Below are 22,956 nucleotides of genomic sequence, written 5' to 3' on the forward strand. Positions count from 1 at the left end.
CATATGCCATCCCCAGAGCTCCCCCTCAACAAGTCAACAAGCCGAGATGAAGGCCCGGTCCCCGAGAGACCAGGATCCAGGTAATCATCAAGTAACAATGTGTGTAGATGGGAAGGGGGGAATGACGCAAGAGAAACACAAAATGCCCGTAAGCAGTGGCTCCGAAACGGGCTCGCAATGAAGGCATTAGTAAGTGTTCCATCGAGATGCAAATTTGGTACACCAGGTGAAATGTTGAACCATTCCACTTCGGATCAAAAAAGAAAATACCTGTACAGGAAGGGTGGGAAACATCGGATTAAAGGGCAATAAGTGCGAAAGGAATGAAGCCGGAAGGGAAAGGGTGAAAAGAGAGGCAAGGCAAGGCGTTGCCGGCCGAGATGCAAATTAGTGCGTCGCTGGTCAGTGGGAGACACCGGAGTAGTCGGCTGAGCCAACAGCCAAGACGTCTTGGTGGGCAGTTTCGAGTTGAATTCAGGTTGTCATCGAAAACATAGGAAAGATCACTCAGGTCCACGGCCTGAGGAATGATGGGTCATGATAGGGAAGTCAGTTATCCAAGTCGTTGGTGATGTTCATGGAGAGTTGTCAAGGCAAGTATTGTCGAACCATGCACGAAAAAAGGAAACGGTCGAAGCGTTCGGATATCGTCGAGAAGGAAAAAGGAAACGCTGAATCGTGCGGGACTCTGGAGGTTGAAAACGGAGAGAAGAAAGAAGAAAAAAGAGAGCCCGGGAAAGAAAGGATGATGTGATATCGACGGCGGGATATCAGGTCGGTGGTCAAGAAGGGGGGTTGAAAGAGGTCGACACAAGTCGACGGAGACCACGCTCTGAGCATGTGGCCGAGGTGGATAGAAAAGGAGAAAGGAGGTGGGAGGAAACCACCCAGAGAGAAAAAGGAAGAATGAACAAAAATACAACGATCAGAAAAACACCTCGCTCCAAATACAAGACACAAAACATGGAAAAATCCACCATGCGCCAGTGCAAAAACGTAAAAGTGCGAAGAGACATCAATAAGAAAGCATGCGACGACCAGGCGTCCGATTGGCAACCGGGCTCTCAGCGAATGGAGAACCCAGCGGAGAAGCCAGAAGACGGCTATTCCGATCATTTCCCAAGCGAGGACGACCAGTCGGGCTATCTTCCATCTGCGGGGAGGAGTGCTGGCCAAAAGCGAAAGTCTGAGCGCGGTTCAACTTGGAACGCTGCTTGACCTTGCCGAGTCCACGCTCGCAGGCGAATTCATGACCGTCGGCGTTCATTTCAACATAGTTTTGGGGGTAGCAGAAAGCACGGTGCTCTGCGTAGAAGGAGCTGTAACCTCCATCGAGAATGTACAGATCAGGGTACGTCAGATTAGGATATGAGTCGATATTGACAGCCCTGTCGTGGTGGCGAATGTACTTGGCCATAATGGGTGCGCGGTGCGCGGAATATTCACAGTGCAGGATTAGGGCTGTCCGGGGCTTGGGAGCGCCGAACAGTTCACCCGCAAGCCGCTCCTTGTCGTTGTAGTTGAGAGCGCCGTTGATGTGGCCACCCTCATACTCATACTCGAAGCGGCAGTCAACAATCATGATGTGGTCGAAGCGATCGTTGAACTTCCCGTCAAGAAGTTCAAGCAGAGTGTGCTTGCCAATGCGAGGCAGAGTGTCCGCCCGATCCTCGGGGACGAAGTGAGGAAGCTTTGGGGTTGGCGAACTTTCCATGTCGCTGATGGACTGGAGGGGTGCATTTGTGGGTACCTTGGCCTCTTTTTCGGCAATCACATCCGCCGGATGCTCAAACATACTCAATGATCGTCGGCATTGCTTACGAGGACGCATCATAGGGTGGGAGGGCTTGCGAATGGAGTGGGTTGCGGGCGAGCCGCTGCTACGAGCGTGTTGGAAAGGTGGCCGCAGACGCGGCGGAGCCAGGGTGTTCGAGGAGCTATTCCGAGAGACAGACCGCTCTTGAGGGGGAGAATCACCGAACATGTCCTCCAGAGAGGTAGACGTGCTCAATGAGGTTTTGGCTCCGGCGGTGCTGAACCGGAAGGGAGGAGCTTTGCTTTCATTGGCAGGGCGAGTCATACCAAGCTGAAAGGACTGGGCCTTGCTCTTGGCCAAGCTGGGACGGAGAAAGTGGGGACGACGGCGCCTACAGCCATTGATCAGTCAGATAAGGTTCACAAGGAGGTATATACTTCGGATTGCCCGGAGGAATGTGATAGGTGTCTTACTCAAGTGGTGCCCGAGTCAGGGCCTCCATGGGAGAGGCCTGGAGAGGACTGGGAGCTGCAGACGTGATGGGCAAGTCCATTGGACTACAGATGGGAGAGGGTGAGTGAACTTCAAACTCCGTGGTGACAATGAACGCGGGCTTGTGAGGTAGAGGGGACATCTCCATCACGTCCATTGCTGGTGCGGGTGAAGATGAAGGGAGGGGGGGGAGTGGTCATCACATCATCTGGAGTGAGGGTATCAGTATTTGAAGTCTTGGTTATGCTTCACATGTCGTTGACACCAGTACTCACCACGGGCATTAGCTTGACAAAGGATATTAGAAGTGAACAAAGACCTCCGTGGCGTTGCCAGTTGCGGGCTAAAATTAGGGTTAGCATGACTGTGCAGTGGTTCGTGTCCGTGGACGTCTTTGTTCACGACTCTCGCCCCCTCGAACCCTCGACACCTGACACAACGAACCTTTGATCAATGTGGAAGTTTTGAGACAAATCAGCAGCAAGGCTGGCTGTAGGCGAGGGAATTGGCTTGACGTTGAAGTAATCCGGACCAGACTTCTTCATTGACAGATCCTTGAAGTTGAAGCTATTGGTGCCAAAGCCGGACAACGACGGATACGATGTAGGTGCATCTGCACGGAAGCAGTGACCAAACAGCATAGAAGGAGGCTGCATGGCGGCCAACGGTGACGAGTGTTCCATGATTGCAAGACTCGGGTATTCGAATTGCAACTGGGAGAGGAGGTGATTCCGACGTGATACAGTTGGGGGAGGTTGAGTCAAGTCCAGGAAAAAAACGAGACGACCAATTCCAATGCTTGCACGCAGCCCTTTTCTTTTCCACCTGAAGGGAAATCCGCCAAGATGCTTTCACAAATGAACGCTGGATGCAATATGCAATATGCAAATCTCAAGTTTGACCGATACCAAATGTATGTCCAGGTATGTCCACGTCCGCCAAGACCCCGGAATCGGAAGAACCACGAGCTCACGCAGACTTGCAGCGGGTGACGTTCTCACAGCCAGTCCCAATATATCCTTCGATCCTTGGTGACCTCGAAAGCACCCTCACAACCACCTATGGGTGAGAGCGGAATCTTTCGTGGAGCAGGAGTGTCGGAGTTTACAGCGACATGACCGGAGGGGGGTGGACGATCGGAGGTTCGGGGATGCAGCAATTGGAGGGGCCGGTAGCTTGTGGCCTGCGGGCTGAGGATGTCAAGTTGAGGGGAGTCTGTCGGAGAGCCTCAGCACGGAGGTCGGGATCGAAGGAGGAGGGATCGGAGCTCGGGCGAGGGTTGTCGAAGGGCATTCAATGTCAGAATGTGTCGTGAAAAAGGGAACGAAGAAGAGAGAAAAGAAGTGGAACAGAAGGGTTTGAAGAACGAAACTGGTGAAGCTGAAGGGATGGGTCTGTTGCAATGGCAACGCAAGTGGGGAGGATCTCCAGATGAGGGTACTGTACGGTCTACTCCGTGGGTATCGTCAGTATGGTATGGATCGTATGGCCGGTACCTGATACACGCCGGTACTGCGGGTGCAACCACGGCGCACTCTGGAACTGGTATTTTTCCGTATATTCTTGTGCGATCGCTGTGAGAAGAATAGTGAACTATATACATGTCTATATACTTAACTACCTACTAATTTACTACTGCGGGAAATATCCTGACTACTGACTTTGTCTCCGTATGGTAGGTCGTCCAGACAGTCCTCGGCCAGCTTCTCTCTTCTCAATTGTACCATACACCCTCTCGGTACCCTACGTAATGATGCGGCAACTGATGGCTCTCCCCTGCCAAAGTGGAACCCACCCTCCCACACCTGCTCCTCCTGCACTGCGGAGTGCGTTCAGGTACGATCGCTGGTATGCAAGCATGCAGCCCTTCACCCTGTCTTCCCGCTTCGGTTCTTTTTTTGAATTATTCCTCCGGATATCCAGACTCAGTATGGATTGGCAATGCCCCCGGGGACCCTTGTATGCCCGTGGTCTCTGGTCTCCTGTCCCCCCTCCCCGTTTTTGGCCCCAGTGGTTGCCCCGACTCCCTTGCCGCCCATCTTCCCAGACTACTGGCTGCACAGCAACCCAGCGCCTATCAGCGTTCCCGACCCTCCGCTCTCATTCTTTTTTGGGCTGGCTGAGACGCTCGGTGCACCCCCGTTCACTAGGTGACTTGGACTCTTTTTCCAGGATTTTTTAGGGCACACTCAATCATTCGAAGCGTGGGCACTCCTGCGAAGAGTGAGCCATTCAGCACGCCCAGCAAAGCTAGACAAACTGACTGACTCTTGGCAAGTCTCGAAGACAGACCAGATAGCATTCAATAGCTTTGCATATCCTGGCGACAAATGCTTCCCCTTCTGTCTCTCCCACCCCTGGCCTACCCATGAACTAGCTCTTCAAGTACATATGGAGATATCCAGAGAAAACCTCCAGCCCTAACTTCCTCGGTTCCAGATTTTCAAAAACCGTTATGACACTTTTCAATGCATGGCCGAATCTTTTTTCTTCATAAACGTCGTCGTTACCATACATCGTACTCCATCCATAATCATAATTTTCCTTCGACTCCACGGCCGAAGGAATTATCCATCCTCCTCCCAATAAAAGCGCCTTTCGGTGCGTCTTCGATGGGTCTTCCGTATCCACCAGTCCCAAAGAATGATATGGTTTTTTAGGAAAAAATTTTCTACTCGTCTCTCATCGTTCCCGTGCCGTTGCCGTTGCTCAGAGGAACCAGCTCAGCTGAAAAGAAAAATTAAAACGGAGTAAGATCGAGGCTAAAAAAACACCAGGGGGGCTCCACACTTGATACTGCGTTCCACCCGGTCGGAAAATAGAGCTCAGAAAGCTAAACGAGCTCGCTGCAAGTGATTTCTTGGGATCGTCCTTCGTATGCAAGGATGCATACATCTTGCCCCAAGGAATAGAGTCAATCCCATGAGGGGATAGAGGGACGTCACTGGGTGATTCATTCAGATAGAGGTTGGTGGATAGCAATGAAATGTACTTTTGTAGATGTGGCTCGGTCGGGCGATTGGGAAGTACCGCCCGAGCAGCCCCGACGAACTCTACGAAAAAAGACCGAAATCGCGTGACGCTGATTAGTAGACGGTCACAGCCCCGATCGGGCGAACTGGTGAACTGTAGTGTGGTCTGGAGTCATCGTAGTCCAACATATTCAGAGGGCGATCAGTTACCCCTTGGGGAAGCCAGGCGCGCGCAATATCGTCATTTACGGTAGTCGAGGTTAATAAATTCAACCACTTGCTCCGAAGGGGAGATAAGCTACTGTAAGATTCGAACGATTGCCCACTGAGATCGACGAGGTGATTGGTTCGCAAGATATAAGCATCATTGCAGGGGGTCGTCCCTGCATGAGCCTTGCCCAGGGTCGCTTCCTATTGAATAGGATGATCATGCTGTCCGGACTCTACGAAGCAATTCGTAGTTCGTACTCTATTGTAGATAGGATCAACCCCCACCGTCTCCAGTACGGAGAAATTGAAGCCATGCACAATCTTGCCAAAAGGTAGCATCGAGGAAAGAGTGGATCGATCGTCTCATTCTTTGCCAGATCAAACGAATAAATTGGATCTCTCATCTCATTCTTGCCAGATCGAAGTATTGGCTCTGGAGATAACCGCCTTGATTTCCAATCATAGCTATAATACGCCATCGTAACTGTCCTGATCGTGGAAAAATCTGGGGGATAGGGTGGGGTTGATCTCATGCCCGTGAGGGTGACCTTACATGCGTTTCATCCACATTCTCGTTGATCAAGGGCACCGCGAGGGGAATTCAATGTCGCGCATCCCTTCCATCCACCCCCTTGGTAGGATGGCGCTAACAATTGGCAGGTTTAGCTATTAAGCCCTTGTGCCAGTCGCGAGGCAGGGTAGGTTATTGAATCCCGAGTTGTGTCCTGGTGACTCTGACTTCGGGATTCAGCCGACCATCCCACTCGCACACGGGGCAACCGCTGCGTTTCCTGAGGGATTGTGGGGTTGCTGTGGTATTCGGATGGGAATCGAAGTCCAGTATTGGAAAGCATCATGATTGTGATGATGATAATGATGATTGATCCGTGCGCGTGTGGGTATGGCTTAACGTCATTGTTAGAACGAACGTGCAGCACCGTTCTATACATTTTACTATGTTTCGATTCTATCGAAAGGCAGCAATACCTACGGAGTACTCAGTCCACTACTAATTACAACCAGGCAGGACAGAACTAATCAATCACCGCCGAACATATCCGACCGATGATCACCAGCCAACAAAGCCCAGTACTTCATCCACAAGCTATATCCTCTTGCTCTAACAGGATTTCTTTGTTATGACACCCCCCATCCGACATGGCACGATCAAAACACCCCGCCCCTCCATCCACATTTGCCACCATGATATCAAATCGGCTCTGGTGAAAGAAACCTGAAACTGCTAGTCGATGGAGTAAGCAACAAGGCTAGCCAGTTAAGCAGTGGGACTTGCGATCATCCTAAAGATTGCTAAATCCTGCACCCCAAGTCGTGTGGTGTTGTGCGATTCTGGGCTCTCGTTGGACACCTCTCTCTTTGTCGTGCTCTTGGTGAAACGCCGACTTCACCGTCTCCTATCCTGCTGTTGTTCTGGTCTCCGCTCGGTCGAGGCCCGTCAGCTTGCAGCTGGTCGATTTTATGCGTCTCAGAGTGCATTGCGCTGCAGCGCTCGTGTCGAGTCTGCAGGTCTGAAGACTCAAGGGCATCCCGGCATGGTCGGGATGCGGTGAATAATGCCTCGCACTGTCCATCAATCAGTCAATCAATAATGGACCGACCCCATGTTGGTCCGTGGGGCTACGTCACTCTCCGGAGTATGTTCTCTATCTTGTTCTCATGCTCCGGTCTGGACGCCTATCACCAGTGATGATGGCTTCATGACGTCTCAAAGCCTTGAAGACAAGAAGTGATTGTTTACGAAACGCGTCGTCCCTTTTAGGGACATTGTTTTGATGTTATGTTATGGCCTTGTGAAGCACAGTGCTCGGACGGTCAGATAGCCGCCTGCATCCCTCAATATCGAAACCAATCAGACTGGCGAAGCAGCTGCATTGAACGACCGATAACTCGTACTACTTTTCGCATGGACCGGGGTGTCTGGTCGGGCATCCCGATCTTCTTTGTCTTTCTCACAGCCTTCCCTCTCGTTTAGGCTGCGCCACCACTGCAAAGACCCAGACCTCTGGAGACTGGTGGAGTCAATCATCGCGATGATGTGACCCATCAGCTGCGTCACAGCGCCGTGCGCCATCGGCCAGTCGCATCGAGTCCTGGTCTCGTCGCAGACTCGAAGCTGCGGGGTTCATCACATCTTCCTCCCCCGTGCCATGCCTTGTTCATCTGCAGCCTAGGCATCTGGACCGCTGTCCTCCCCCTCCATTGCCCTATCGTGAGGTCAGCAAGCGCTCGAACCTCACTGGAGGGGGGGACACACTCGGCCCAAACTCCGACGCGTAAACAAACCAAACTTTCCCGCCAACGCGAACCGGATGCGCAATCCCGTGACCGTCATCCAACCAGATGCCTGAAATCGGTGTCAGTGACATCAGATGATAACATCGACCTCGAACAACACAGTCACCATCTTGTTTCTGGATTTTCTGGAACGGCCATCGTGTTTATTGTTTTGAGAGGGACAACAATACGAAGCACACCCTGCAATTCCCATCTGACAATCCCAATACTTGAATTACCCTTACCACAATTACCATCCGTCCATCACCCCATCTCATCTCATCTCCCCAATCTTCCCCTCAATCTCTGTGCTATCCCTCAAAAGGCTCAAACTATTCCCTACGGGGTATCTCCCTCCCACTCCACTTCTTACCTAGGCCAGGAAAATCGCAGCCCCCATCTTTTGTCGAGGCGCCCCCATTCCTAATTTGTCAACTCGATATTGCTCCAGCACGGCGCCGCCGATCTGCGGCGCTATTGAAATGCCCCGGGCTGCCATCACCCACGCTGGCCACGCTCCTCGGCTGCGTGCCTGTCAGCCGCTTCGAGTGTTCCCCCCAAAAATAAAAATACCCCTCCCTCTGGCTGACATGCAATTACTGTTTACAGCTTGTCTGGCACAGCCTTACAGGCAATTGCTCGGACAAAAGGTATGAAAGGACGACGGAGACTTTCTTGTCCTCCCCATTCAGCTCGATTCAAGCGTTCATCCACAAGGCGCACAGCCCCGATCGTGGCACGGGACGGCCGGCGCTCCCTCGGCTCCGGATTGCCTTTTCGCGCCGTCGCTGATAGATCACAGATGGTTCGTCGTATCGACGGACTAAGTGTCTAGTCTGGATCCTCTGGGAGCCTCTGAGACGAGTAGCGCAGATATTAGCGAACTAGTACTCCGTAGTCCGTCCATGATTAGTCGCCCGCAGATTAGGAATTGGGGCTCTCCCTCTCCCGCGCCGTACACGCCTGACGATTCATATTCGTTACTCGGAGTAAATCCTTGAGTAGAGAATAGTGTATGGAGGAGTCATGTCCATCCGTAGTGCATTAATCGAATTCTTGAAAACTTTAATAAACCCCATCTCAACCCGCATCAATGATTTCCATTTACTGTACTCCGTATGTAGAAGTCAATTGCTTTTTCTCTCTTTCTTCTGTGCTGTCTCCATACAGTTGACCTGGCACTGTGATACAGCGCCCCGTCAAAAAAGCAAAATATGTATCCATTGATTTCCGTCTTCGCGCCTCGTCGCCTCGTTCCGCGAGTGCCTGACGAAACCCCCTTTTAATACATATGTACTTTGTACTTTGTACCTCTGATCCGATGCGCGGTTAGCTGTCAACCACACCGCGCAGGAGGGCGTCTGCATGGCCGACCCACGTAGTCCACTCCACGGCATGTCAGTCGCTGTGGTGTGCCACATTGACGCAGGAGAAGGTTAATCTGCGGCGATAGATTCGAAAATCGTCGGGGTTTAGATGACCTGTAGGATGATGGTCTTCGAGATTAGGATGCATAGCTTATGTTGCTGTGGTTGCGGTTGTCGGAGTCGCGGACTAACACCTCCGGAATATATACAATACAGCATGTCAGACTCGACTCGGAAAGTTATGTTCAATGACAGTTCCTTTGCCATGCCGTGTCTGTCCCTGTGCATGATACCAGTAGATTTGACACTGACATTTAACAGGCGTAGAGTCTCACCATGGAACGTGTGTCTCAATATTGCTGCATCGCTGCCTTAAGCAACTACCTAGTTCGTCATCCGTATGTACACTCCAACGCCCATTGAAACACATCAGATTCGACATCTCTAGTCCTTCGCACACTGTACCTGTTCCTATCACTTTTTCAGGCAAACCATTAGCCTTTTCTCTATCTTTCCTTTTTCCTGTCCAACGCACACAGGTACCCTCTAGATCCATCCATCCTCCATATTTAAACTCGCCACGCTGTACAAACCTACAAATAGCTCCCGGCTACCCAGACAACGAGTCCATCCAGGCCCTCCGCGGAACCGGGCTTGCGCATGCTCTACCCTCAAACCCACACGCAAAAACTAACTATAGTTTCGTGCCGAATGGACTATGAACTATTTGGTCTGGATTGACACTTGTGCCGCTGTGGTATGATCGTCGCGGAGATCGAGGCTTACGCATACTCCATACTCCGTCTATGGTGTAGGTACAGTTCTGGATCTGCTTGGCCTTGGAAGGTTGTGTGCGTGGTTGCCGTGGTTTACCCCTGAACACCTCTCACAAAGAACTCGTCAGAGTGGCGATGAGCTGCGGGTTTGACAGAACATAGTTTGTAAAGATTGTGACATGAAAGAACAGAAAGAACAAGTAATGACATCTTGAAATATTCGGGCGTTTTGTCTGCTTCGTTTTTTTGTGGTCGGGTTGATGGGGTGATGGTTGATTATGGGGGTTGGATGGTGCCCAGCGGTTGAGATCATTAAGTTAAGAAAAACGGGTTCCTTCCGGGTTGATTTGGTCAATTGGGGCATGGCACATGTGATTACTATCAGCGCCGCTTCAATGACTTTATTAGGGGCGTTCTGAGGCTGAATGGGATTTTGGATATGTAGAATGTGCTGCGTAGTGTGTACTTGGAAGTGTGAATATATATCGACGGCTTTCATGTCTACATTCTATAGACTAAGTCGGGTGTGAGTGAGGTCCTCGGGAGCTAAAGTTCTTGAACATAGCCTGCGATAAAGTAGGAATTTTGACCATATTCCTTCAGCAGCTTTTTCGCAGTTGAGCATCTACATGGTAGATACCTAGCTACTTCAATCATAGATGTTTCCAGTGATGAACTCCTATCTGCGGTCTGGCCGTGTCGCCATGAGGGGTCGCATATCCAACATTAAGAGAAGACATCACTGGGCAGTACAGTCCTGACTCCCAATAGATGGATCCTTTTCTCTACACCCAAATAATAATCTTCTCATCAATTCAGCGTGTTGTCAATTCGCTTGCAGTTGTGATGCCACGCGAGACTGAATCGATAAAGAACAGCTCTTATCAGCTTATCAGTACACGCTAATCCCAAAGAGGTAATCGACATCCAAATTTTCTGCGCCTCAACGAGCAATGCTACACTGCTTCCACAGCAAGGAGCAACAACTTAGCAGCTCCAATCTCACGGCTGCAATATTAATAGCCACAGCAGCAAGCTAATTGGCTTCTGTTTCGCTATATCTCCAGAAAAAATGGGGTTCGACAAGTTCGCCACGAAAAAGCGCCGTCGCGAACTGTACAATATCGACGTAAAGCTCGTCGAGATCTACGAGGATCTCGCCAGTGAAAAGGACGAGATTCGTTTGCGTGCCGCGCAGGCTCTTGTCTCGCAATTCACTCCTGATAAGAACCCGACCGATGAGCAGATCAAGAAGGCACTCCAGCGACTGTTCCGCGGTCTCTGCAGTAGCCGCAAGGCTGCTCGCATTGGATTCTCCATTGCGCTGACCGAGGTCTTGACTCAGATCTTCTCGGCTGCGAGGGAATCGGCTGAGTTCGGTATTGCGGATGCGCTGAAGATTTGGGAGGCGCAGTCCAACTCCTCTGGCAGTGAGACGGGACAGGTGTGTTCTACGCAAGGCAATGAGTGACAGGACGATTGTGCTAATCTGGAAACTTCTGTTGTATAGGAACAACGCGACCACCACTTCGGCCGTCTCTTCGGTGCGGAAGCACTCATCAAGTCCTCTATCCTCTTCCAACCCTCTACCTCGTTCACGGAATGGACCAAGGTCCTCGACATCGTTTTCGAACTCGCCCAGAAAAAGCCTTGGCTGCGCGAGGAGTGTGGTTGGATTATTTACCGCTGTGTCTACGATCTCTCTGCGCGTAATATGGATGCCAAGTTCGTCGAGGCTGCTGTGGAGCGCCTTTGCTCTCATGACTTGGCCCGCTCTCCGGAGGGTGTGGCTGTCTGGCTGGCGGCAAAGGACATGTTCCCCAAGGCTGAGTTGCCCAGCAAGGTTTGGAAGCACGATGACCCGCTGGACCCGAAAGAGCGCGGCAGCCTGTCGAAGATCATGAAGGAATCGTCTGCTGAGCAGACCGACGGCGAGAACAAGGGAAACAAGTCCTCTGGAGTGTGGAACTCGAAGTTGCATTTCGCCTGGGATGCAGTTATCTCCCGCACCAGCGACGTGGCCAAGGATGGCTCCAAGCCCAAGTCCAAGTCTGCACGTTTAAGTTTCGTTGACTTCTGGACCGAAGTTGTCGATAGTAAGTTATCAACGTTGCGATTTGCGGTTTCATTACTAATTAGATATATCATCTAGGTGGTTTGTTTGCATCTTCATCCTCCGATGAGCGGAAATACTGGGGCTTCCTCCTCTTCAACAAAGTCCTGAACGAGGGCTCATCCCAGCAGGCGAATCAAATTTTCACAAAGAACCTCGTGCGATGCCTGACGAACCAGCTCGCCGTGGAGGACCGCTACTTGCACCGTATGGCTGTCAAGGCTACCAAGGCAGTTCAGACTCGTGTGTCGAAGGAGCCCGGCTTCGCCGCAGCCGCAGTTCGTGGCCTCATGGGAACCAGCGGAATCGTCAACTTCGACCAAGTCACCAAGACCAAGACAATTGAGAAGATTGTGGCCGATGCCAACAGCGACGCTCTGAAGGAGATCATCCCCGTGTTTGAGAAACTTATTCTTAGCCCGGGCACGAGCGATGAGAAGGCTGCCGCCGCGAACCGTCAATTTGTTGCCAATCTGCTGTTGTCTATCGTGCGCGCGAAGGCCGCGACTGGAAATGGCGACTCTGAAGAGGACTATCAGTCAGTCCTCGAGCAGATTTTGTTCATCTTCGTGCGTTTTGCGTACTTCATGGACAGTGCACCGGAGCCTGCTTTGTCGCAGGCGACACAGGAGCTGCTGCGAAACCGGATCAACTCTTCCCTGAACAGTCTTCTTGCTTCTCAGAAGTACGCCGCCACGATTCCATATGCTGTGGTGCGCCAGATTCGCGATGGCGCAAAGTCACAGGAGCATGGAAAGTTTATCATCAACATAGATGACAAGCTGCAGGAGTCGGTCAAGACTGCGTTTAAATCCTTGAAGAAACTGTCTAGTAAGGTACGTTATCTCGAGCTGTGCTCACACTTCCCTTTTTTTCCGCTTTGCTAATAAGCTTCTGTAGGAGAAGAAGGGAGAAACTTCCAGCATTGCCGCTTTCAAGCTCCTTTACTCCTTGACTGTATTGCAAGTGTACAGTGGTGATGCCGAAGCTGTATCTATGCTTGACGAGCTGGAGTTCTGCTATACCAAGTTCCTGGGCGAAGACTCGAAGTCGAAGGATACCTCGGATGCCTCGGATGCCCTGGTTGAGATTCTCTTGAGCTTTGCCTCTAAGCAGTCACAGCTGTTCCGCCGTATGAGCGAGCAGGTCTTTGGCGCTTTTGCTGATCAGGTCACTGAGAATGGCCTGGAATCGTTGATTTCGGTATGTACTTAAAGTCTACGTTTCTGAGTTTTGATCTAATCTTTTTGTATAGATTCTGGAAGCCAAGGAGAGCCTGGCTGGCCAGCAGGAGATGTTCGAAGACCAGGGTGATGATGATGACGAGGAAGACGACGAGGAGGATGACGTTGAGATGATCGACGTCGATGACGAGGACAGCGATGTCGAGGTGGTTCTCGGCGGAGGCGCCTCTGACTCGGACTCCTCAGACGATGACGAAGAAGAGGAAGAGGATGATGAAGAAAATGCCGCCGAAATAGCCGACTTCGAAGCGAAACTCGCCGCCGCACTGGGTACCCACCGCGCGAACCCAGACGCTGACGGCTCGGACTCAGACTCAGATGCTGACATGAACGACGACGACATGGAAGAAGTCGACGAGAAACTTGCCAACGTTTTCCGCGCCCGTCACCAAGCAGCCTCCCAACACAAAGACAAGAAAGACGCGCGCGAGAACATGGTCAACTTCAAGAACCGCGTGCTCGATTTCCTCGAGATCTTCGTCAAGAAATGCCACTCCCGCCTCCTTGCATTGGACCTGCTCCTCCCCCTTCTCAGACTCACCCGCCGCTCAACCGTGAAGCAAATCGCCAACAAGGCCAACAGCGTTCTCCGCGAGTACACCAAGCTGTGCAAGGGCAATGCGCTCCCCACGATCGATAACGAGGACGGACCCGAGGCTATTTGGGAATTGTTGCGCGCTATTCACAAGGAGGCTAGTCACAGTGGACCGCCCGCACATGCGACGGCGTGTAGCCAGGCTTCGCTGCTTGTGGTCAAGGTCTTGGTTGCGCAGGATAAGGCTGCGATTGCGGAAGTTGTCGATGTTTATGCGGAGACTCGTAAGGCGCAGTTGATTAGCACTAAGTGCCATATTCAGCCGTCGTTCTTTACGGATTGGAATAACTGGTGTGTGTCGGCGAGCAAGCAGCTGAAGAATTGAGTGGGTTGGCATAGTTGCTGTATATAGATCACGCCTCTGGCAACTGTTATTCCCCGTAAAAATACATGTTCCATTTCCCTATGAAGTGCTATAACCTTGAAATGTACTACAGTCTCTGATTGCTGGAGCCTCAACGCAGGCCAAGGTTCTCTAGGACATGAAACGACAATCACTTATAGCTACGGCACTGATCCCTTCGAGGGTGATCTGAAGGGACAGCGAGTGCAAGATGTTCCATGATTCTCAGATGAGTAATATGAGTAATTTTCAGGTCTCGTTATAGGTAATGGCTTTTTGAGTCTATCCCAGGTGAAGCTTCAACTACAAACTGATCGACCGGCGCAAGCGAAGCATCTTATTCCGCCTGCATTTCTTTGAGCCTCTTGATCATCTCATGGAAAGTACCTGTCGAATCCGCAGCAACTTCCTCCCTCATGCTGAAGATGTGGGGATGTTTAACTAGCTTTTTGGCCAGCCACCAGAACTCCAACGCATGAACCATGAACCCCGATGGACCTATCAATGACAGTTGATGCTCCGCATATCTCGAGTCCCACATGAGCTTCCATCTGTCCAGAGCACGTTCAATAGGTTTCAGAGGTTCTCGAGTATTTGTGATGATCGCAAGTGCCTGGAGGTCAAATAAGACGCAGTGAAGTGCTATGAGAACGTCAGTTTTGTGAATCTTATAGAAGAATGGGTTTAGCCGTCATACCGCTTAAGATAAGGAAGAGCCCGAGGAGACTCTCAATTTGTTGAATTTCCTCCCCTTCAAGGTCAATTGACTTGTCATCCATCAATCGTTTTACTACCGATCGAAGAGTCAACGGTGGTGCTTGAGATGATTTATTCAGAGTAGTATCGCTTGCTTCGGCTGGGTCGACCGCATCAAAGATACCATCGTGCATGGGCAGGCCAAAAATTGCTTCACAGAGCCTTAGCTGGGGAGGGGAGTGGTAGAAGATGACACAATGAGCGTCAAGAAGATAAACCCACGCCATGACTCTACCTCATTCGTTAGTAAATCACGACTGCACGACTGAAAGACACAGCTAACCTCACAAGAGTCTCTTTGTGCATATGTTCCTCTAAAGTGGTAACGTTCCCATCAAGGACGGTACTATTGACAAACTTTGTAAGATTCAACAATCGAACCACAAATATCAAAGCTGGCAGTCTCTGGACTCGGATTCGTCTCTTTATTTCCAACTTAGCCTGTGAGCCTTGTAGCTCGATGATGAGTATCGCCGCTTGAATAAGCTGTATGATTGCCGTAGAAAGGACCGGATGTTTCTCTTGTTTCAAGAGTTGCTGGAACTCAGGACCCTCAAAGATAAGATACTCAACCACATCGTAATATTCGCTATAGGCTGAAGCGTGCTCAACAGATGAATAAGTTAAGCCGTATAGTAATATAGCCAGGACGAGGTGTCGGGATGCAGTGTTGACGTTGAACGAGGCCTTGTGGATGAATGGATTGCTGCTGTATGCATACTGAAAGAACGCATTCACGAAGCGCATAATATTTGCCTCTGAGACGAATGCACGGGTTCTGGTCCGGCAGGAGTCCAAGTCCTGAGTGCATGAAAGAGGAGCCTGATCGAGACAACGAAAGATCTCTTCGCTTGTTCTTGACAAGCTCGGATAGTTATCTAGCCCGTATAACAAGCTGGAATCTTGAGAAGTTGCATCTAAGGCCGACGGATTTATGAAAGTGTGGAAAAGAAAGGGCCATGTCTCTGTGAATTGGCCCGAGGTGCTCCTAGGTCCGAATGGACCACCATCTTGTTGTCCTGCTAACAGTCGGTGAAAGTCGTGCGGACAGTTAAGGAGGAAGGAGACTGATATTCGCCGCTGGGACCCTTGAAGACTTTCTGCGCCTGAATTATTCGCATGCCCTCGAGCACACGATTCACGGGTCTCCTGACTATGGCTGGCTTGACCGGTAGTTTGCGACCGCTTGACAGAACTGTATGAGCAAGCTATCCCCTTGAACAAACAAGTCTCACAAGGAGAGTCCCCATCGCAAGCTACACGGGCTAGTGCGCAACCATCGCAGGCTTTGCGCTTCCTGCCGCGCGTTACCGGCCCTATTGGGCGGTTACCTTTCTGCTTGCAGGTTTTCGAGTGACGGAGCAAGACATCACTATAGAATGATAAGTCAGAAAGGAGAATCAATGCAGTATAAGGAATGACTATACCTTCGCACAAATTGATGATCACAAAATTCACACACGGCAGGTCTCTTAGAAGAGTCTGGAGTTGATCTTGTCAGTCTTGCAAGTTTGAACAGTGATTTTCGAGTCTTACGGTTTGCCTCGTGTCGTCGTAAATGACTGATACTAGAGAAAGGCCGGGCACATTTGTGACATTGATGCACTGGCGCTGAGACCGAAGTAGGCATGTTGGAGATTGCCTCGATGATGGTAAGGAGAAGAGAAGGAGAAGTGGGTTGACGTTCATGCAATTCGTGGCTCTCCCAAGGTTTCGCCGCATCGCGACCGTTTACCAGACCGACCAGCCAGCCTTGCATGGAAGAGAGATCCCTTGGGGGCGCGACACTTTGATCTCCCAATCGATTCATTTGATTGTGATTTTTATATTTTTTTAGAAGATCCCACGTATTATGCGCAATTCTACTTGTTCATTCGGGACTGGTGGGACGACTTGAAAGATAGTCGGGAAAACCCACATTGTCGGGAAAACCCACCGCGCAGCAGGACCAAGTATATAACACAACTTTGTGAAATGAATTTCCATCCAAATGACACGCCCTGTCCTTGATTTTCAATGTCATTCTATACCTAGCTTTCTCATTGTCCTCATTTATCCCCTCTCTGAGACATCGATTTTGTCTTTGTCGAGTACAGTCCTCGACCTTCGAGCATTGATACATTCAACCTGGAGCAATGGCTCTCAGCCACTTTTCAAAGGCACTTCAAGGTATTCACTTTATTTGCCCTTCGCTACATTCACTAAACGAATCGATTGACGCTTTTCAGTGTCCCTTTGGGCGAGAAATTCCACTGCCTTGTTACAATCACAACACTTTGTGTCGAGCACCGTCTTCGAGAATCGGAGCATGCAGCAACAATATTCAACATCCAAAACAATCGAGGCCCGAGAATCTCTGAAGAAACAATTTCCCGGCTCTAAGACTGCGATATCGACTAATCTAATCGCACCAAACAACACAGCAGAACATGTCTTGTCAGTACATCCCCTTTCAATCCCTCGAAATATGGAAAAAGTTAACACCTGCTCTGGCATAGGACAACATTCGACCAAATAGTCAACTGGGCTCGCCAAGGCTCCCTCTGGCCCCTAAGCTTTGGCCTCGCCTGCTGCGCCATCGAAATGATGCAAGTCTCCATGCCCCGCTACGACCAAGACCGTCTCGGTATAATCTTCCGTGCCTCCCCGCGACAAGCCGACGTGATGATCGTAGCAGGCACCGTGACGAACAAAATGGGCCCAGCGCTCCGCCAGTGCTACGACCAGATGCCGGATCCAAAGTGGGTCATAAGCATGGGTAGTTGTGCGAATGGGGGTGGCTATTATCATTATAGTTATAGTGTTGTGAGGGGGGTGGATAGGATCGTGCCCGTGGACGTTTATGTACCGGGTTGTCCGCCGACACCGGAGGCGTTTCTGTATGGTGTTTTTCAGTTACAGAAGAAGATGAGGAGGACTAAGGTGACGAGGATGTGGTATAGAAAGTGATGTAGGAAGTGGATGAATCATGCAATTACATTATTGCTCAGGTATTCTGATACGCGATCCAATCATAAAAAAAAGGGAACTGATTACAGGAAATATGTGCGGTGCTTCCTCCCCAATCTTGTGCCTGAAGATGACATAGAACCCCTTGAAGAGCGCCTTCTATCAAGCAAGTACTTCCTTTCCCATCGCCTAGCCCGGAAATCAATCACGACTCACAAACATTGTGAACACAATCACGCCTAATAGCATCCAGTCAGTACGGTAGTTCTCCCCAAAAAGGTTCCATAATTCAGAATACTTATGGGCCATCATCTTCGGTCAGAATAAATCTCTGATCATTCCCACCGGTAGGGAAAGCCATTTTGAGGACATCTTTCTCGTTGCTCAAAACCAATCCAGAGTCCGGGTCACTGAACATAGTCTGCCCATCAGGATCGACAAGCTCAAACTTCTGACGAAGATTGAGGTCAACGAATGGAGTTAAGTAGCAAACAGTTCCACTCTCCGGAGGATCGCAGTAGACGTAACGTGCTTGGAATCCTGTGTTTTGGGCGATATGGTAGAAACCAGGATTGCCGTAGGCTGGCTCAAATGAAAAATCGACGCTATCATCGACTCCGAGGCGGCCAAATTTAAGGTCCCCCTTCCAGAAGTCACCTCATGATTCTTTCAGGAATAGGTTGTTCTCGGCTGATTTGATCAGATAGGGACGGTATGTACGCACGGCATGCGTCAGACTGGTAAGGGATGCCAGGAGGAGGACGGTAGCGGAGAAATTCATTTTGCTTGATATTCGAATAGACAATGGGATCAGAGAAGGTGTGGTGTTGGGACAGACCGGGGATAGCAGCTACATCTTTCTAGGCAGCTCGAAGGGACTGTCCAAAGGAGTAGGCTGAAGCTGAAAGAACTAGGTTGGTTTGACTATCCCGGGGCGGACCGATCCTAAACCCATTGAAAGGCCCTCCGTACAATGAGATTGATTCTAAAAGTGATACCAGACTGATTCTAGAGGATCTACCTTCAGCTACAAGAACTATACAGAGCACTATTGACTGAAAGACCTCGTGACTGCAGAGGCTAATGCGATAAGGCCTGATTATTTAATTAGTACCGATCTATCACCCAATGGAAGGACTCCACATGGTGCCATGGATCTACCCGGCAGCGATCATATTCTAATAGCCCGAACTCAGATTAAACGTAAGTCATAAGTTTTACGATATAGCCACGAGAGCCCCATTGTGGCGGTAAATGCAAGTGGCGCTGGCTAGTTTATACGAGGAATTATGAATATGGAGGGACCGTCGATCAATCAATAGTAACGGACAGGATCGGGCTAACATGCTTAATTTACCACCAGCTCAGCTACGCCTCCATCTAAAGTTGCGGGTAGGAAGGCAACCATTTTCTGGCGGGAGAGGCTATCATTTTTGGCGTCGATAGGTTTCACAGCTCCCTATGTTCTAGTTGTAACAGACCTAGGAGAAATGTCACCGAGTAACACATATCTCAACTCTTGTCCTCTGCAAACCCGCCAACACCTCAAAACCCAGTAATATACCGATGCTGAGTCGTCTCCTCCAAAACCTCCAATTTCATCCCCACCTCCACAAGCCCCTCACTCCTCGGCGCAGCCAACATCCCAAAACAAGGCTTATACTTGATCCCCTCATCAACACGACGATATGAAACCAGCATATCCCACGGCTGCCTCTTATGTTTCGCCGCGGAATCCGGGTCGACATTCGGTACTTGACAGCGCGCACAGCGAGCAACGATGTCCAGATCAATTGGTGCGTGGTTGACCTTCTGTTTGGGAGTACCGCTGGTGTCTAAGCCCGACTTCTTAGGTGCATTGCGAATGCGGACTGTCTTCCATGAATCTTCGACCCAGGGTGTTTCGCCACGGACGATGATATTCGGCCTGAACCGCTCGACGGTGATTGGGTCGACGTCGATGCGACGAAGGCGGGTGTTCAATTCGGCCAGTGATGCTTCCGAAGCAATCAGAATAGGGAATACGTCGGGGAAACCGGTGCTCTGGACACGGCCTAGCAGCTTGGGAGCGCCGTTGCCTTTCAGCACGCGCGGTGTGGGACCCTTGTACACCAATGCAACGGGGCGGCCCAGGAACTCTGAGAACGGAGCATTGATAGCATCGCTGTAGATGTATCCATCCGTGTCGTTGTCCCAAATTTTAACCGGGGCCACCGCCGTGTTAGCCTCCAGCCATTCTGTAGATGGATGAGAGGGAACACGGACGGTATTAACCGCAGGCTTGTCGGCAGCGGTAGTATTGGCAGTAGTCTTGGATGGAATGGTAACTACCAATTCAGTTCCATCAGCACTTAACCCCGTCCCGATACGAGTCATATCCGGGATCTGACGAATAGTCAAAAACTCGCGCGTCGACGCATCAACCAGCATCCAGCGCCGATCAAGATCAAGGCCGTGTTCTTTGAGGGTGGTAGATTGGACCTCGAAGCCACGGCAGGATTTTATGGGGTACATGCGCAGCGAGACGATTTCACTGGACTGACGGTGCCAGCGCCAGAGTTGGTTCAGGCGTGCTAGCAGTGAGGATGAGGATTGCTTGGTCCATCCTTTCAATTGGGGGGTGAGGAGGAGGGGAAGTAAAAGCAGGAGTCCGAGGACGAGAGCTACTAGTGGTGGGGTTGGATGTATATCCAGCATGGTTGTGATTGTAGATTGTGGTATGTGAGAGCTGGGTTGGGTGGAAGGGAGAGAAATGAATTTTGGGGATATACTTGGAGTCATCGGGTTATTACCTCAGGGTTCTCCACTCTGGCCCTGTACTTACGTTTGGAGTCTGTCTTACCAGATGTTTCAAATATTACAGAGATATGACTAGTCAATGTATGCAGGTATATGTATTTTATGAAAGAGTCGGTTCTGCAGGGCTTGCCGAGGGATTGATAAGGACTCGTTCTTGCCGTTTTGCCGACGCTGGCCGCCTCGGTGCCTGGGGCCAGACAATGGAAGATATCCAAAACACGAGATGAGTTGATATCGCAACTAAGATAGAGGAAGAAAATTTATCGGTATAGATCATTAAGCAGTAGGGTGGCATTTAAACTTGAAACAATATTAATAAGGTGTTATCTAAAGTCAAAGGTCAGCTGTACCCCACGGTCACATGATCAATCTGGGATGTATGTGCTTGTCTATTGCAGTGAATATGTCCGATCCTGCATATCTAAACGTTGGCAGTTACTGAGGCCGTTGAGATGACTTGATACTTGACTGCTGGCGCCAAGGTTTTGCATACTCGTTTCTGCTTGTACTCAAGCCCTGAGATCGGTCACTGCTCCCTTGTACGTAGGTACAGGACGAGAGTGATACAGACCTAGAGGGAGTATCTTTAAAGATTACCAAGTAAAGCCCAGAGAAAACGACAGGAAAAAGTAAATCATATACTCAAGCTATGATGCAAATACATGCGCAAACCACATGCGAACGAACCAATGTAAAACCCGAGAGACATCATAACCTTGCCACAGAACCCAGTCTGCAACAGATGCAAATCCAGAAAAGACCCAAAAAATTACCTACCTCAACGCAAGCGCTCATTCTCAAAAAGGCTCCCAGGGCAGCCTTACACCAGGGACATGCCCCTACATACTCCAATGCACACTATATGAATATGGAAGATATACTCATAAACTATCACGCAGAGCTCTTCCGCTTCTCATCAATCCAGCATGTAACCATAGCCTTAATCAGCGCGAGCGCAACATTCCGACCACGCTCGATATCCGCATCCTCCGCGTTACCGGGAACATGTAAGAAGAGCACGTTCCGGTCCGCGCCCTGCCTCTTCGCCAGCGACAGACTGGTGTAGAAAATAAAATCGCACAGATAATGTCCTGGGTCCTGCGAGACGCGCAGGTCCAGGTTCTCCGGGGCCAAAGTCTTCCATACGTGCAGGAAGTGCTCGTCTGGCGGGTAGGGCACGGAAAGTCTGGTAGCCGTGGCTGTGGGAGAGTTCGATATCTGGCTGGCGCTCTTTATATCTTCTTCGCTTGCAAGGCCGGGTACTAGGACGGGCGGTAGACCCATCTCGCGCCATCTTTTCTCGCCGTCCTCGTACCCGTTCCGTCCCTCGATATCGGTGATGTTGTAGTCGTCGCGGTGGGCGAGCGATTCGACCGAGTAGTAGGGCCGGGGCGAGGCGATACCGATGTGGATGATTAGATCGGGACGTCGCCCGTCGTGGGCCGCTGCGTATTCTTCCAGGATTACGGGCAGAGTTTCCAGGACGGTTGCGTATGCAACGGGGATGGGGGATGGGTGGACATGGAGGGAGATGCGGCGCTCGTCATTTGAATCATCGGCGTCTTTGCATGAGAAGGTGAATGAAGGAGGAAGAGAGGAAGCGATTAGAAAGGAAGCGTTGACAAGGTTGGTTTTGAAGGGCTGGAGGGGGGTTCGAGTTAGTCTTCGTCTTACATGAACTGACCAGGGGACGGAATTGTGGATGGGATGTAGATGCGAGGGATCACTGATGATGTGGTGGTCTCGGGATCGGAAACAGCAGCGATCCGGTGCAGATCAGTTGTACGTCAGTGGGCAGACACTTACGCCAAATCCCGTTACAAGCACGGAGATCTCGTTGGAACCCTGCGGGGACGGGGAGGGCTGGCCCACCAGGGAGGAGTGGGTAGGCGGGACCACGGGGCCGTAGTCTCCCATGGTGAGTGTATCGGGGTGTATTTATAAGGGGGAGAGATGTAGAGGACGTAGTGGAAGTGAGGTATCACAGAGGAGGATGGAGGTCAAAGGAAGAGAAGAAAGAACGGAGGAGAAGGTAAAGAGACAGAGAGAGACTCACTGCGGGGACTGGGCTGAATGCGGGAATGCGGGGACTCGGTGCTGATTGGTCAGGTATACTTTGGAGACCCGAAGTTATACTTTTTGGGTTGATACTTGGGACTAACGTTAAGAGGTTGTTACCCAATAATGATGAGAGCTTTAGCTACTGAACTACTTGGTAGTGAGCTAGGTAGTAAGGAGAAATAACCAGAGCTATATCATATCTCCAGCCATAGAGTTGTCGACTATGAC

General features: G+C 50.6%; 7 protein-coding genes across 7 annotated transcripts; 2 read left to right on the plus strand and 5 right to left on the minus strand.

The window, feature by feature from the left end:
* Nucleotides 1-1,015: 1,015 nt before the first annotated feature.
* Nucleotides 1,016-2,931, minus strand: nimT (putative tyrosine protein phosphatase MIH1; the record flags this gene model as incomplete). The annotated part of the gene is made up of 4 exons (XM_056914837.1): nucleotides 1,016-2,147; nucleotides 2,230-2,407; nucleotides 2,524-2,591; nucleotides 2,693-2,931. 4 exons carry the CDS (start codon nucleotides 2,929-2,931, stop codon nucleotides 1,016-1,018), a joined length of 1,617 nt encoding a protein of 538 aa, XP_056759591.1.
* Nucleotides 2,932-3,552: 621 nt separating this feature from the next.
* N7458_011456 (uncharacterized protein) lies at nucleotides 3,553-4,402 on the plus strand (the record flags this gene model as incomplete). The annotated part of the gene is made up of 2 exons (XM_056914838.1): nucleotides 3,553-3,793; nucleotides 4,260-4,402. 2 exons carry the CDS (start codon nucleotides 3,553-3,555, stop codon nucleotides 4,400-4,402), a joined length of 384 nt encoding a protein of 127 aa, XP_056759592.1.
* Nucleotides 4,403-10,940: 6,538 nt separating this feature from the next.
* On the plus strand, nucleotides 10,941-14,145 carry N7458_011457 (DNA-directed DNA polymerase POL5; the record flags this gene model as incomplete). Its single annotated transcript, XM_056914839.1, has 5 exons — nucleotides 10,941-11,312; nucleotides 11,379-11,964; nucleotides 12,021-12,817; nucleotides 12,882-13,184; nucleotides 13,237-14,145. 5 exons carry the CDS (start codon nucleotides 10,941-10,943, stop codon nucleotides 14,143-14,145), a joined length of 2,967 nt encoding a protein of 988 aa, XP_056759593.1.
* A 355-nt stretch (nucleotides 14,146-14,500) lies between these two features.
* N7458_011458 (uncharacterized protein) lies at nucleotides 14,501-15,666 on the minus strand (the record flags this gene model as incomplete). The annotated part of the gene is made up of 3 exons (XM_056914840.1): nucleotides 14,501-14,805; nucleotides 14,861-15,150; nucleotides 15,203-15,666. The coding sequence occupies 3 exons, from the start codon at nucleotides 15,664-15,666 to the stop codon at nucleotides 14,501-14,503; spliced, it is 1,059 nt and encodes a 352-aa protein (XP_056759594.1).
* A 2,500-nt stretch (nucleotides 15,667-18,166) lies between these two features.
* On the minus strand, nucleotides 18,167-18,649 carry N7458_011459 (uncharacterized protein; the record flags this gene model as incomplete). The annotated part of the gene is made up of 2 exons (XM_056914841.1): nucleotides 18,167-18,511; nucleotides 18,593-18,649. 2 exons carry the CDS (start codon nucleotides 18,647-18,649, stop codon nucleotides 18,167-18,169), a joined length of 402 nt encoding a protein of 133 aa, XP_056759595.1.
* Nucleotides 18,650-19,413: 764 nt separating this feature from the next.
* Nucleotides 19,414-20,565, minus strand: N7458_011460 (MOSC domain-containing protein; the record flags this gene model as incomplete). Its single annotated transcript, XM_056914842.1, has 1 exon — nucleotides 19,414-20,565. One exon carries the CDS (start codon nucleotides 20,563-20,565, stop codon nucleotides 19,414-19,416), a length of 1,152 nt encoding a protein of 383 aa, XP_056759596.1.
* Nucleotides 20,566-21,558: 993 nt separating this feature from the next.
* Nucleotides 21,559-22,584, minus strand: N7458_011461 (putative pyroglutamyl peptidase type I; the record flags this gene model as incomplete). The annotated part of the gene is made up of 2 exons (XM_056914843.1): nucleotides 21,559-22,308; nucleotides 22,474-22,584. The coding sequence occupies 2 exons, from the start codon at nucleotides 22,582-22,584 to the stop codon at nucleotides 21,559-21,561; spliced, it is 861 nt and encodes a 286-aa protein (XP_056759597.1).
* Nucleotides 22,585-22,956: the final 372 nt, after the last annotated feature.

This window comes from Penicillium daleae, assembly GCF_028827525.1.
Source record: "Penicillium daleae strain IBT 16125 chromosome Unknown utg000009l_segment0_segment0, whole genome shotgun sequence".
Taxonomy (NCBI): domain Eukaryota; kingdom Fungi; phylum Ascomycota; class Eurotiomycetes; order Eurotiales; family Aspergillaceae; genus Penicillium; species Penicillium daleae.